Source organism: Gobio gobio, assembly GCF_949357685.1.
Source record: "Gobio gobio genome assembly, chromosome: 23".
NCBI classification, from domain to species: domain Eukaryota; kingdom Metazoa; phylum Chordata; class Actinopteri; order Cypriniformes; family Gobionidae; genus Gobio; species Gobio gobio.
In genome coordinates, this window is record NC_137119.1 from 38,403,155 (window position 1) to 38,417,203 (window position 14,049).

Sequence of the window (14,049 nt, forward strand, 5' to 3'; positions counted from 1 at the left end):
ACTAAAATATCTTCATTTCTGTTCCGAAGATGAACGGAGGTCTTACGGGTGTAGAACGACATGAGGGTAAGTAATTAATGACAGAATTTTCATTTTTGGGTGAACTAACCCTTTAATGTTTATTGTTATATAATAGATCCTTAGACTCTAAATACAGTTAGTTAACGTGAGCAGCACTGCAACAGCTACTATATCCAGATGCTATCGTCATATTTCAACAGTTTTTAGTCGTGCACACTTAGTAGTTTCATTTGTATTTTTTGTCGGTTTTGTTTGTAATTTAGTTTCTTTGTTCTTATTTTATTGTTGACTGTTTACTTAATGTCTTCTGGAGCTGTTTTGAGGACTTTTTACTTGCATTAATTAACCTGGTATTAGATTTAGCTGAAGTATCGATATTTGTGAAACTTCACTGACATTTAAAATGACTCATATCATTAAATAAGACTTTGATCATATCACCCACCAATAATCGTGTTTTCAAAATATTGACCAAAATAATCGTGATTATGATTTTTGCCATAACCGAGCACTCTTAAATGTTCTGTAATTGCTATTGCATTAAATACTATATAGACTATACAATAATTCTGTATTTAACATAAAATTTTTATCTTAAAATGTACATTTTTAATGTAACCTCCCACTTCAAGAATATTTTGTGCTATTGTTTGTTTATTTGAAAGAATCAAAAGTGCAGTTTCATGTCTGTCCTTGTATTGTTCGACTGGTCGAGGTTGATATGGGATTTAGAAAGTAATCCAATACTTTTTAGAGAGAGTACTTCGGACAGTAATCTAATTGCACTGTTGAAGATGTAATTGGTATCTAGTAATTCATTACTTTTTTAGAGTATCTTACCCAACACTGCATATTAGGTAATGCACTATATGCATACATACTATATGCGCTTATGCACAAAAGTATAAATGAAAACGTACTCGGCCACGCATTATCTGCTAATCAGTGAGCAAATCCTGATATATTGCTGAACAATGCAGTTTATTTGCCACAATTTACACGCAGTTAAAGGGTTAGTTCAGCCAAAAATAATAATTCTGTCATTAATTACTCGGCCTCATTTAGTTCCAAACCCGCAAGACCTTCATTTTGAAGATGAAAGGTCTTATGGGGTTGACATTTGGGTGAGTAATTAATGACAGAATTTACAGTTTTGGGTGAACTAACCCTTTAAATAGGAAATAATCAGTCAAAATGACTAGTTAAACTAGGCAAATAAAAAAAAAGTTAAGCTTGTTTGCAAACATTTTATACGTTTTTAGGATTTTTTTTTATATTTAAAGCCATTGTAAAATGCTGTCAGTTACTGCTATAGCTTTTTGTTGAAATTATTATTCTTCTATAAAAAATAAAAATGCAGTGTGTATGAAACATCCGTGATGCATCAAGTCAGTCAACAACTCTTCATTCAGCACACCTTCAGCAATCACGTCTCACCATTTTCTGTTTTTAGTAGCCATGAGCATCAAGACGCAGGGCCATGTTTAAACACCCCTGCATTCTGCTCCATCAAGCTGTTTTTGAACACAAGAACGCATCTACAAAACACGTCTGATCAGGACACACACACACACAGAGCTTACAGACGTATTTTGTAGAAAGAGCTTTATTAAACATACAGACACAATCAGTGTGAACACAGGACACATGTTCCCATCAAACAAACAAGAAACCATGTACAGCATGTTTAAGAGAATGGGACTGGTTCTGCTGCTCACTGGAGCCATTACTCTGGACTTATTCAACGAATCAGCATTAGACAATCCTAGAAAGATCTAAGACCACATGGCTGCTCAAATACAAACAGGCCCAATGGAGAGGAAACTGGTCCAAGATCAGCATTCTGAGGGGAAATTTCACCATGAGGCACTATCCCACATATGTGACGTAATAAACCAACCTAAACCAGAGCCACGCTGGAACATACACACACGCACACACACACACTCACTCACTCACTCGCTCGCACGTTTTCAAGAGGAAACGAAGCTTTACAAACATAATAAAATGACGAGTGCATGTAAGCACACAGACCAATGAACAAAGAGCTAAAATCCCAACAGTCCGCTTTGATCGAAGACTGAAGTTGATGTGATTTCTTACAAGCCGGTTTGAAGACCCGTGGATGCTGAATTCGTGACTGCGTTGTAAGGGAAACGGAGAGCAAATGAAATTAAAAGGGATGAGGAGGAGTGTGTAAGAGTGTACATTTTGTGGTGCAGGGGAAGGGTTTGGGGTTGATGGCACAGACATCATATTTTAAGTCCTTTTAGTCCCGGTGAGAGGATAGCACGAGTATTCACATAATCCCTCTTTCCACTCGTCTCGGTCTCGCTTACGACGGGGAGAATTTTTTGGCCTGTGCACGAACTCTCTTCTCGTACTCCACTCTATTCTGACTGTAAACAAACACACACAGAGCAATCAATACAAGAAACGTCACCCACACACACACGCTCTTCCAGGACCTAGTGAGCTTTACTGTCATTCTGCTATATCTAGAGACGAAATGATGTTCCTCACAGGACTACAATGTTAATTATAGATAAATACGCATAGCCTATATAAAAAAGGGGTCATCTAACTAAACATATACTCTGATTTACAGGCATGAAACAAGATGTAGTGCAAACTGAGAAAAAGAAACATTCAGGGCAAGCAGTTCACTGCCTACATAGGCAACATATTAAGGCATCATAGGTTTGCTCTCAAAGTAAAGGCTGTTCCAAACACTGCAGCAAAATAATGCTGAGTTTTAATCATAAAAGAATGCATTGCAATGGTGTCTGTGCAAATACTGAATAAAGTTAACGGAAAATAGTTCTATTTTAATACATCTATGGAAGCCCATTTCTGCCACATAATTAAAAAACATGCTTTGGTAAGTCAATCGAGACATAAGAAGTCAAAATTATGATATAAAACTGTCAATATTTTGACAGTGATATTAAAAAAGAAATTATAAAAATTATAATTACGGCAGTCAAAATGATGAGATACTAAGTCATAATGACAAAGTAAAAATAATTAGATAAAAAGTGATTGGCTTTTTGTCATAATTACGATTTACCAAACATTATATTTTTCATATTCACTTATGGAGTGGCAATGGGTTAAATTTGATCAAATTAAGTGATAAAAGGTACACGTCATACGAGTTTAGTCATAATTATGAGATTAAATTTAGACATAAAGGTCATAATTATGACATTATTACTACCGTATTTTCCGGACTATAAGTCGCACTTTTTTTCATAGTTTGGCTAGTCCTGCGACTTATATATCAAAATGAATTCATACTGACTGACAAGAGAAAACATTTATGTCTACAGCCATGAGAGGGCGCTCTATGCTGCTCCTGTAGCCTACCCCTGAAAAAATCAACTGAAAACAACTGAAATATGAAACACTTTAACTGAAATATTAACTTAAAGTCAACTGAGAAAGACTGAACACAAACAAAATCCCCCCCAAAAAGAAAATCCTATTCTGCAAATTACAAACCGCAGGTAATATTAGTAAAATATGCTGCCGGAAACGGTAATCGAGCAGCAGAAAGAAAGTGTGGAGTGAGTGAGAAGCTTGTGAGGGACTGGCGAAAAGCAAAGGTTACTTTAACTGTAATGAAGAAAACAAAGAAAGCTAATCGCGGACTGTAAGCAGGATGGCCAGAGCTGGAGGAACGAGTCCACAGATGGGTGCAGATGGGGAGAGGCTCATCTCTTCCTTCTAGTTCATTGATAAGCATGACATAAACATGAATGAACACTAAAAGAAATGTTGTTTCAACTGAGGAAAGACGTCAGTACACACCATTTTTCCAAGTTCAAGTCCAACGACGTTAATCTACTAACTCTCCTGACGGCTTTGTCAGACAAAGCGGCAGATTGGGCGATGTGATTGGTGAATCTTGGCGAATGGTGAATTATGATTTAACAAGCATGATATAGGGCTCCTACGCATTTTCAAATATTCATAATTACATACTTTTCTAGACTCAAATTTCCAAACTTCTCTGTAGATCTTTCAGACCATAATTAATATAAACACAGCATTATATTTGGTATATAGGACAATCATCTGTAAATATTTGCACAGCTTTATAACCTGCATATATTTACCTCTTGACGTTTCAGTTTGATACTGTAAATGTGGTTCAGTAACCATTAAAATGATCACTAAACTTTTGCCATGAAATCATTCTGCTTGTATGATAAATATATATTTTTTGTTGTTGAAAGTTTAAACATTTTATATTTTAGAAAACAAAAAAGGGGAAACAAATATTGTTCCATACTTTTCCAAACTGCGTAGGAACCCTGATATTATTCATAATACTTAAATGGTGTTTTAATGGTCCAGTTTTATATGGAAGCGCAATATTTTTAAGTGCATTTTCATGGTTATCAAATTATTAACTTGGAAACATGTGCTTTCTGGTGAGTGTTTCTCATATGGTTCACTCTTTAATCCTCATATATCTGTGCATTAGAACTGTCGCCGATGAACCGCTTAAGATCACATATACAAGCTCACTAGTTTCTGGAACAATGCCTTCAGTATGTACTGTAACTCTGCATGTGTTAAACATACCAGTAAATAGTATACGCCTCTGCCTGAGCTGGATCCTGTATGTTCGGTTCATTTAGGAGCTCCTGAATCCCTAACAGGATCTGAAGGAGAAAAAAACAGAAAGAAAAGTTATTATAATAGTGTACTTTAGAAAGCAAAGCACAGGAATACCGTCGACTGGAGTGGAATATGGTTTTAGGTGACCTGTTTAATAGTGATGGCAGGTCTCCAGTCTTTATCCTCCTCCAGGATGGAAAGACACACTGTTCCTGACGGATACACATTCGGGTGGAAGAGCGGAGGCTCAAATTTACCTGCGAAAGAGAAGCAAGCATTTGTGAGGTGTGGTTCAGGCAACATGGACAGAATGTGTTAGTGCAAAACTCACACTTTGGGGGTGATGAGGGGTAGTCGTCTTTAAACAGCATTCTTAACTTAAACAGACCTCCTTCCCATGGAGTCTAGGGAGAGATGGAGAGAAATCTCACATGATGCTACATAACCAGGGCTTGACATTAACACCCGCCAACCTGCCATTTGCGGGTGGATTTCAGCTGTCACTACCACTAGCCACTTTGGCGGGTTTAATTTTATTGTAGTCTTCTCAAAAGGCATCTGTTATAATCGCGTTGTGCATTATAACCAATCACACACGGTTCTGTTGAGCTTATGAATGTAATGTCTAATAATCAGAGGCGTTCAGATCAGCCAGAGTTTTGTTCAGAGCGCGCTCTCACTAGGGTTGGGTATCGTTTGGGTCATTTACCAGCTTCAAGTTTCAGCAATTATTTTGCAGAAATATGACCATATTCTCTGACTAAATATTTTACAACACATTGCCTTATTATTTCCATGGCGAAGCCTCATGCTTGTCACGGGACACACAGCAGTCAACTTGTTAACTATATCATGAACTATCTGATATTCTGATTTCAAATGTTTAAGTGAATCCAATGTGTAAGTGAACAGGTTATCATTTAAAACCCCTTTATAATGATCATGTTAGTTGATCTATAATGCACGATGGGCGCCGCCATGTTAGTTTGCACTGCAATTGAGAGAATCGGATTTACATCACGTAAATTCATCCACGTCTCACGAAATACATGAAAGTAAGTGACCGGTGAACTGGGAAAGAATAGAGAAAACTATAAACTGTGTATCTGATATAAATAAGGCACGTGGTCAAATTATATCTGAAAGGATTGTTATTGCTGCTTCCATAGACTTCAGTGTGTATTTTTTGCTAGTACTTGTGTGCATTTAAATGTCTGAAACCTAAAATAAACATGATGTGGTTGAAAAAACTGACTAGTTGTGATATGTGACAAGCACTGACTGCGTCTGTCTCAGGCTCTGTGCCAGCCAAAGCACGTTTGAATTTAAGGGGCACCGAAATCTGCGTTATATACCGGTTATATAAGTACCGGTGCACCAGGTTTTGGTACCCAATCCTAGCGCTCACTCACTGAAATCTGCACTCTCATCATAAAAACAAAGCAGAGATGTACGTGCAATGTAGGTAGGAGATTAATTTATCATACAGTGATTGACTGTTTTTGTTCCATTTCAGCAGTGAATATAGTTTCAAACAAAGATCACAGCAGAACCATAGCACATCTGATGTGACTGGCATAGAGTTGGCTTGGCGTTGGACGTTCGATATTTGCAAATTTAGGGACCGTCTCTAAAGTTACATACACATTATTGGTATACATTTCTAACTTCAAAAGCATATCTAACAGTCATAAAAGTCAAGTCAAGTCAACTTTATTTATATAGCGCTTTTAACAATGTAGATTGTTTCAAAGCAGCTTTACAGTGTTAAACAGGAAAATAATGCAGCATAATTTTATTCAGCTGTATAGCCATTCTGGAAAAAACGCTGATGTCATCAGTTCATTTCAATTATCATACAGTGACAGTGTGGGCTTTAGATCAATAATTCGATCAGTAATTTAGTTTAAATGGTTAATTTAGTTTATTAATTAGATTTATTTCGATGTTTAGTTGAAAAATTTAGTGTCCCCAACTGAGCACGCCAAGCCAGAGGCAACAGTGGCAAGGAAACCAAAACCCCATTAGGTGACCTAATGGAGAAAAATAAACCTTGGGAGAAACCAGGCTCAGTCGGGGCCTGGTAAACCAACTGTAAAGTTGTAAAATCACCAATTTTGATGGCAATAAACAGGCATGTAAACACCTAATCGCATTATTACCGCACTAACCAAAGTGCACATGTGCTCGGTTCTGTACGGAAGCCGAACTTCATGAATGAACTTTGTGACATTATTCTGAAGTTTTCTCTTATCCAAATCACTGCTCCGTATCTTCATCCAGACAGTGTGAAGAACACGACGTCAGCGTAGGCAAACCCGGCATTGCGATATTCATCACGACGCCGAATAATATCCAGTACATCCATTAAAATGTATTTTGAATTTGATGTGAGTAGATTAAAACAATGGCTGGTAACATGCATGCTGTGTGTCTGTAGCACATCTGAGTGTGCTATAACCATACTTATAAGAGTATAATCAGAATAATGAAAATTGCATGTAAACTGTAGTGAAGAGTTCTGCTTGTGTCATGCAAACATCTTACTGCAATTAAAGCCCTGAACACAACAAGCCGACGCCGATGAACTAGTGATGACGAAAGCAGACTGTGGGGTCGGCTCACGTCGGCAGTGTCTGGGTCCAAAGTTGCCCTGACACTCAACACAGACGGCCAAGTAACACGCCTGTTCTGCGTCTGCGTAAGAGGAAATACCTTTCCGTACCAGCAGGTGGCAGAAGCTGAACAGCCAATCTGAATGATCAGATGGCCCGACGAGCGCCGATTCAACATGTCGAATCGGACAAAAAAAGGCAGACGAGGACCAACTTCAGCCGACGGTGCAGAACACACTGAGAAAACTTAGTTGGCCGACGCACAAAAACTGCCCGACGGCCGACCGTCGGTTTGGTGTATTACGGGCTTTAGACCTTACTCTGATTATTAGAAATAATCGTTATTGGTGCACATGTAAACATAGTCACTGATGAGAATATTGCTTGAGAATCAATTATAATAAACACCAAAAAATCTTTTTTTTTTTCAGACAAGCAACTCTTAGTGTTTATCTGTCTTATGGTGCATTCACACCGGACGCGAATGAAGCGTTTCGCACAAGTGATTTACATGTTAAGTCAATGCAAAGACTTGAATAGACATTCTGCGGCGCGATTTGCGCGAATAACAGCGCAAATTGACGTGTGAATGCTGTGAATCGCGCAAATCGAAAAATCCGAACTTTGGCGGATTTTCACACCACGTTAACCAATCAGGAGCTTGCTCTAATAGTGACAACAATGAGGACAAAATCTGGTTTAGATTATATTAAACCATATATTAATATCTGGTTCGGACAAGTGTGCATATGATTATCACTGTGATAACATTAAATGACATGAAACACAACCCAGTCTCTTTTTGTTAAATGCAAGTTTATGTTTGATCAATAATACAAAAGTATAAGTAAAAGGTATAATAAGCTATACATGAAATAAAGCAAAAAATTCAGTCAAACATTCAAAGTCAGTGCTAGCAGGCTACAATGGTAACGTAAAGTTAAATAGCCTAAAAATAAAAAAGTAATGAAACTTCACTTTGCCCTCAGCCTAAACGATTTGCCAGGGAACAAATTATAGATCCATGAGAGCAAAGATCACCCGTTACATCTACACAAGACGAATTATAGCTCGAGACACCACAGAGACAGAACCAGCGGCAAACGTCTGAAGGACATGCCGAGGAAAGGCTGCTCTCGCCGGGGTTAACAAGCGCTGAGCGCTGCTAATCCACCGGGGCTCACAACTCCCAAAATGCCAGATAAAATGTTCAAATAGGCGCTCTATTTATAAATAAACCACAGATTTGAGCTTTAAACAACTACATTATCGCCTGGAAAAGTCTTAAAACTACCTTTTGTCAGACATTAACAGTAGTATTTTTATAAAAAAGACACAAAGTGAATGTCACCCGCGAATGAAGCGAGTAAACTCAAAATGTTCAAGCGTTCAACTACGTGCGAATAGCGTAATTTATTCGTCTGGTGTGAACGCACCATTACACACAACCTAATCAGAGCTAAATACGCCTATTTGATGACCTGTCATGTTACACATATCATGTAGACTTGATTTGGGTGTGTACAGTGGTCATTTAAATATAGCCAACAACAAATTTCTGGCCAGTGAAAATGCTGAGTGGCTAGTAACTTTGGAAAACCCCTAGCCACAGCCACCCTGTACATAACTACAGCGGATTGGTCTAATTAAAGCTTAAATTAACCGTCTTACCCCTTTCTTTCCTGGAATAGCACATTCCCAGTTCATAAGATTCATGGTACCGTCAGGGTTTTTCGTCGGGACAGCAACAAAGCCCTGGGAACATTTGATCGGGACAAAAGCAGTAAGTGAGCAGTGAGCACCAGAAGATACAAAGCACAGGATATAAACCCAGCAATTATAGGATTATAAAATGTGCATACCATACAACTGTTGTTAAGTGCACTCATTAAAAGAATATAAGTGTTACTCACGAATGGATGGTCTTTTCTCCATGCTTTGCGCTCTTGTGCAAGTCGACTCAGAGCAATGCCAGACATGACCACTGATCCTATGGAGAAATGCACATTTATCCAAGTATAAGAGTTCATCCATCCATGGGAAGATTTTTACTTTGTGTGAAAGTGGAATAGTATAAGAAATTCACCAAAACAAAAGTTTAAATGGCAAACATTTAAAGGGACAGTACCAGAATAAAAATGTATACTTAGAAATAATAGTGAACTTTACCTCTAAATATAGCAAATGTATTTATTTCAATTACATACACATATTAAAGGTGCAGTGTGAAGTATTTATGAGGATCTGTTGAACTAAATTCAATATAATATACATAACTATGTTTTCAGTGGTGTATAAAGACCTTACATAATGAACTGTTGTGTTTTATTACCTTTGAATGAGCCATTTCTATCTACACACACTGCGGGTCCCCTTACAGTGAAGCTGCCATTTTGCACAGTCATGTTTCTACGGTGGCCCTAAACGGACAAACTTCTCTACAGAGCGCTAGTCACTCTCTGCTCTCTCCGACGACATTATCTTTGTCCTGTGTCGGCCACCGTAGCTTCTCTAAGTGCTTCGAAAGGGAGGGGTGAGCTGTTGCAATTCACAACCTCACCACTAGATGCCGCTAAAATGTACACACTGCAGCTTTAATTATTTATGTTTTCCAATTATTCAACTTAGCCCTTGACAAGACAGTTTACAAATGTATATATCCTACTATAATCACATAATTCTTTCACATTATTACACTAAAATTGATGTAACATTGATCTACAATATGACATCATAAAAAAGATTTTATGTCACACTATGTAATCAATCAAACATCATAATGAAAACTGAGGTTATCATTAACCTATTACATCGATATAATAAAGGGTAAAACTCCATATTACGATGTTATAATGTAAAGTTTACAACCTTGATTATGGCGTAATAATACTGGTTTTAAATGTTCATAATAGAAGTTCACTCTACACTATGACATAACTGGGATTTTAACTCCACACTTTGACACCATAATCAAGGAAGGGTTTTAGCTTCACATTATGACATCATAAAATGTCAATAAATATGGAGTCGAGCGCTGGAACGCGGTTCATGAGCGCGCAGGACAAAGAAACTCGACTTCCTTTGACGCGAGCGCGCGTTCACACAGCAACCATACCAAACAAAACCGATGCGACCGTTTACTAGTTACTAAAACACAATAATGCCTCGCCCGCGTGGACAGAACCGTCTTACCGTGTGAATCCCAGTGTTATTCGTCTCCTGGGCCCGCTCACTCGAACCGTGTTTGACTCGGTACCAAAGCTGTGAAGTTTCCCTCCCGAAAACACATTCGGTTCTGAGTGAAGCAGTCTAATCAGGACCAGCGGCACTACACGCAGATCGCCTGCAGGGAAATTCGTGATCAACTGAAATAAGGCTAATGTTGTTCGTTTAACCGATCGAATTGTTGAAATATGTATAGTATACGTATAGGCGCCGTGTGTTTGGGAATATGAGGCGTTGTCTTTAACCCCGTAGAAACATTTAAGAACAGGCATTCCTTTAGACGGCTACAATTTAAAGGGACAGTACCATAATTATTTTTCCTCTATCTATCTATCTATCTATCTATCTATCTATCTATCTATCTATCTATCTATCTATCTATCTATCTATCTATCTATCTATGAAAAAAATCATCAAAATAAAAATGGCTCACTCAGCACTTGTGTTCTGCTGATATTGATGACTTTCTATACGTCGGGGATGTGGATGTTTTTCATGAACCCGACTATTTTATTTCTTGTAATGGCAGTGCTGGTCACGTGTGTGCATCATTGATGCTCGGATTCGTGGAATTAATCTCTCATGAAAGGGGGAATATTAATATTCAAATGAAATCTCCATTACGCACGGGGAAGCATCTGAGCTGGAATTACACAATGTTGGGAATGATGCTGATGTGATCAACTTAATCAAATCATGCCATGATCCGCTTGCCAGACATGACTGAGATACTATTACATATAAATAGCCTATATATATTTTTTTTTTCCTGTTTAAATTTTAGTTAAATACTAGTTGTTTTTAATATCTCTATAGGCCTATAGTTTTTATACATTTTTATTTCAGTTTTAGTATTTGTTATTTTAGTAGCCTGTGTCACTATACCAGCTGAAGTATCATGATAACATATTGTGTTCATTCATAATTCAAATCTACGAAAATAACCACATTTTCATAAATACGTAGATGTAAGTGGAAACAGACAAGATTTTCCTCTGAATACTTTATTAATGAGAATGAATGACTGGCTATTGCTACCAATCAAATATAATCAGTGTAAACAAAATCCACCTTAGCACTGCCAAAGTAGAGCCTGCATGAAGTGACATTTAGAAATGTACACTGACCGTTTAAAGCAGCTCAGAGCAACTGCATAAATGATCGAATGAGATTACTGTTTTAAATAGGCTATAAAAGCATGAGCATGAAACCGACAGTAGGGTCATTCCACGAAATCGGTGCCTTTTCAACTTAGAAAAATTAAAATATAAAATAAGTTTAATCTATGTTTTAAAAATATCCATGAAATGAAGACAGCTTAAAATGACAATAAATTCTATTGTGCCATCTCAGGCTACGAAATTTTTTATTTTATGACTATTTATCAACCTCATGTTTCGATATTTTTGTCATCCCTGTTACAGACACAAGCGTTACTATATACAATAGTTTTAATTAGAAATATGTAATAGTTTTAACGTATTTGAGCAGTATTTTAGTCCCTCTTTTCAGTTGGATTGTTTCAAATTTTGGATAATTTTTTTCAATCTTATATTTGTCATTCAGATGACCAAGAATTTACTAATTTTAGAGGATGATCACATGCCAATTAAGAAAAATATATATTTTTACAAGAGAGATATTAAAAGAAGGGCTTTGTTCAAAATACAATGTTGATAGGTTTACAATGGAAAAACTGGGAAGGCCATTTCAAATATAATTTTAATATTTTTTATGAAATTAATGGCGGTAACAGGATTGACATCATGGTAACAGGACTGACCAGAGTAACAGGGATGACAGGACACACATTCTTCAGCATACACTGCACAAATTTGTTTACATAATATTGTAAACTTTTTAAATTGCATTATATTTTTTGCACTTACTTGGCATAGTTGTATTAGTGAAGCACATTACATTTCAAAGATATCTAAAATGTTGACTACCATTGACTACCATAGTAGGAAAAAAATACTATGGTAGTCAATGGAGGGTGAGATCTGCTTGGTTACAAACATTCTTCCAATATCATTTGTTTTTCTGCTGCACTTAATGGCATACTACTATCATCTGAAAAAGTGCATTAAAGTGCAAATATAAAATAAAATTTAAATCACACAAATGTTAAAACTATTTAAACAGTTAATACTTTAATTACCAATAATACTAATACTAATACCAACAATTATAACTAAAAATGTAACTGATCCTCATATACCACCCACTCTGAATAATATAGGCATTAGCTCAATAATACACGCAGGATGACATTTAAAAATGTTTGCATTTTACACAGATAAACTTTAAAAACAGTGTGGCTTAGGTGACACATGTCATGTCATCCCTGTTACCCACATGTCACAACCTGTTACTAGAAAAGTAACAGGGCTGACGGTAACAGGTTTGACAAATTCAAGCTAATTTGCTAACTGCTAGCTAACAGTCAATACCACAAAAGCACATGGTGTAAACTTTGAAGCGATATTACTTGTAGATATTGATTTCATTATGTTAAATAAATAATAATTTTAATTTATACTTTAAAAATGGTAACAGGTTTGACATTGCATGATGTCCCCACCTCAGTCAACCCTCATAAATCATCAAAAATAGAACATTATAAAAGAGAGAGAGAAAATTACTTGTGTTTTAACTGTTGGAATAATGATGAGAGATTATGTAATTTCCTGGAAGTTATGTCACTGGAATGTACAATTATTTTAAAGGGGTTTTTGGTGAGGGTAACAGGAATGACATGGAATCAAGGGACAACGATAAAATGATTTATATGTTAAAAAAAAAAGTATACTTATGCCCAAACACTGCTTAACAATAAGAATATACTTATAGCTATATGCAAATGTGATTTTAGAATAATTTTGCCTTCAGTTTGCAAATTAAAAGTCCTGCTGAAAAAGAACAATCATATCGAGGGACATGGCAAAAACCTTACCCTTATCATCTTAGAAGCAATTTTAATTACTTAAAATAATATTTAATTGACTTTAATTGAATGTAATATTGAGGAAACAATACATAGTATAATTATGTTTTTAAATCACAAATTTATGTTTTGTTATAATAATTCTATGTCTGATTATTTCTTGGGGACACAAAAGGCACCGATTTCGTGGAATGACCCAGTAGGTGGCAGCACGTGATTGAGTACCAGTGATGCGCGGGTCAATGTATAAACAACCCGCACCCGACCGACGTTTTCAACTAACCCGCCCGCAACTCGGACCGCAAAAAAAAAAGAAGAAAATATTGTACCCGACCCGCTTCCTGACCCGCATTTTTTAAAAGTAGTAAATGCTCATCGTAGCTCATTGGGCCATTGAGAAAATGTTTCAGGCCCTGGCGTGGTGTGCTCAGAGGTTCAGCGGCGAGAGCAGGAAGTTCTTGAGGCGGCCCATCATTTTCCATTTCAGCTCCAGATGCATATTATTGATGAACGCGATGTTTATGTTTCGACCCGGCTTGAAGAATTCATCAGCCCACATTTGGAAAACATTTGGAAAAGTGTGAAAGCCCTTAGGAGCGCAAACTGTTATTT

General features: G+C 36.9%; 1 protein-coding gene across 1 annotated transcript; it reads right to left on the reverse strand.

The window, feature by feature from the left end:
• Positions 1 to 1,609: 1,609 nt before the first annotated feature.
• Positions 1,610 to 10,740, reverse strand: ube2ib (ubiquitin-conjugating enzyme E2Ib). Its single transcript, XM_079806303.1, has 7 exons — positions 10,458 to 10,740; positions 9,179 to 9,255; positions 8,937 to 9,020; positions 4,982 to 5,054; positions 4,798 to 4,907; positions 4,615 to 4,694; positions 1,610 to 2,420 (listed from the first exon to the last, which is right to left on the reverse strand). The coding sequence occupies exons 2-7, from the start codon at positions 9,242 to 9,244 to the stop codon at positions 2,357 to 2,359; spliced, it is 477 nt and encodes a 158-aa protein (XP_079662429.1). The 5' UTR covers positions 9,245 to 9,255; positions 10,458 to 10,740; the 3' UTR covers positions 1,610 to 2,356.
• Positions 10,741 to 14,049: the final 3,309 nt, after the last annotated feature.

Bases quoted from the DNA above. Each gene is read 5' to 3' on its own strand.
- ube2ib (XM_079806303.1), bottom strand. From the start codon at position 9,244: ATGTCTGGCATTGCTCTGAGTCGACTTGCACAAGAGCGCAAAGCATGG. The intron at 5,055-8,936 runs GTAAGACGGTTA...ATCTCTCCCTAG, and splicing joins CTATTCCAGGAAAGAAAGGG to ACTCCATGGGAAGGAGGTCT. The intron at 2,421-4,614 runs GTATGTTTAACA...GTTTGTTTACAG, and splicing joins GAGGCGTATACTATTTACTG to TCAGAATAGAGTGGAGTACG.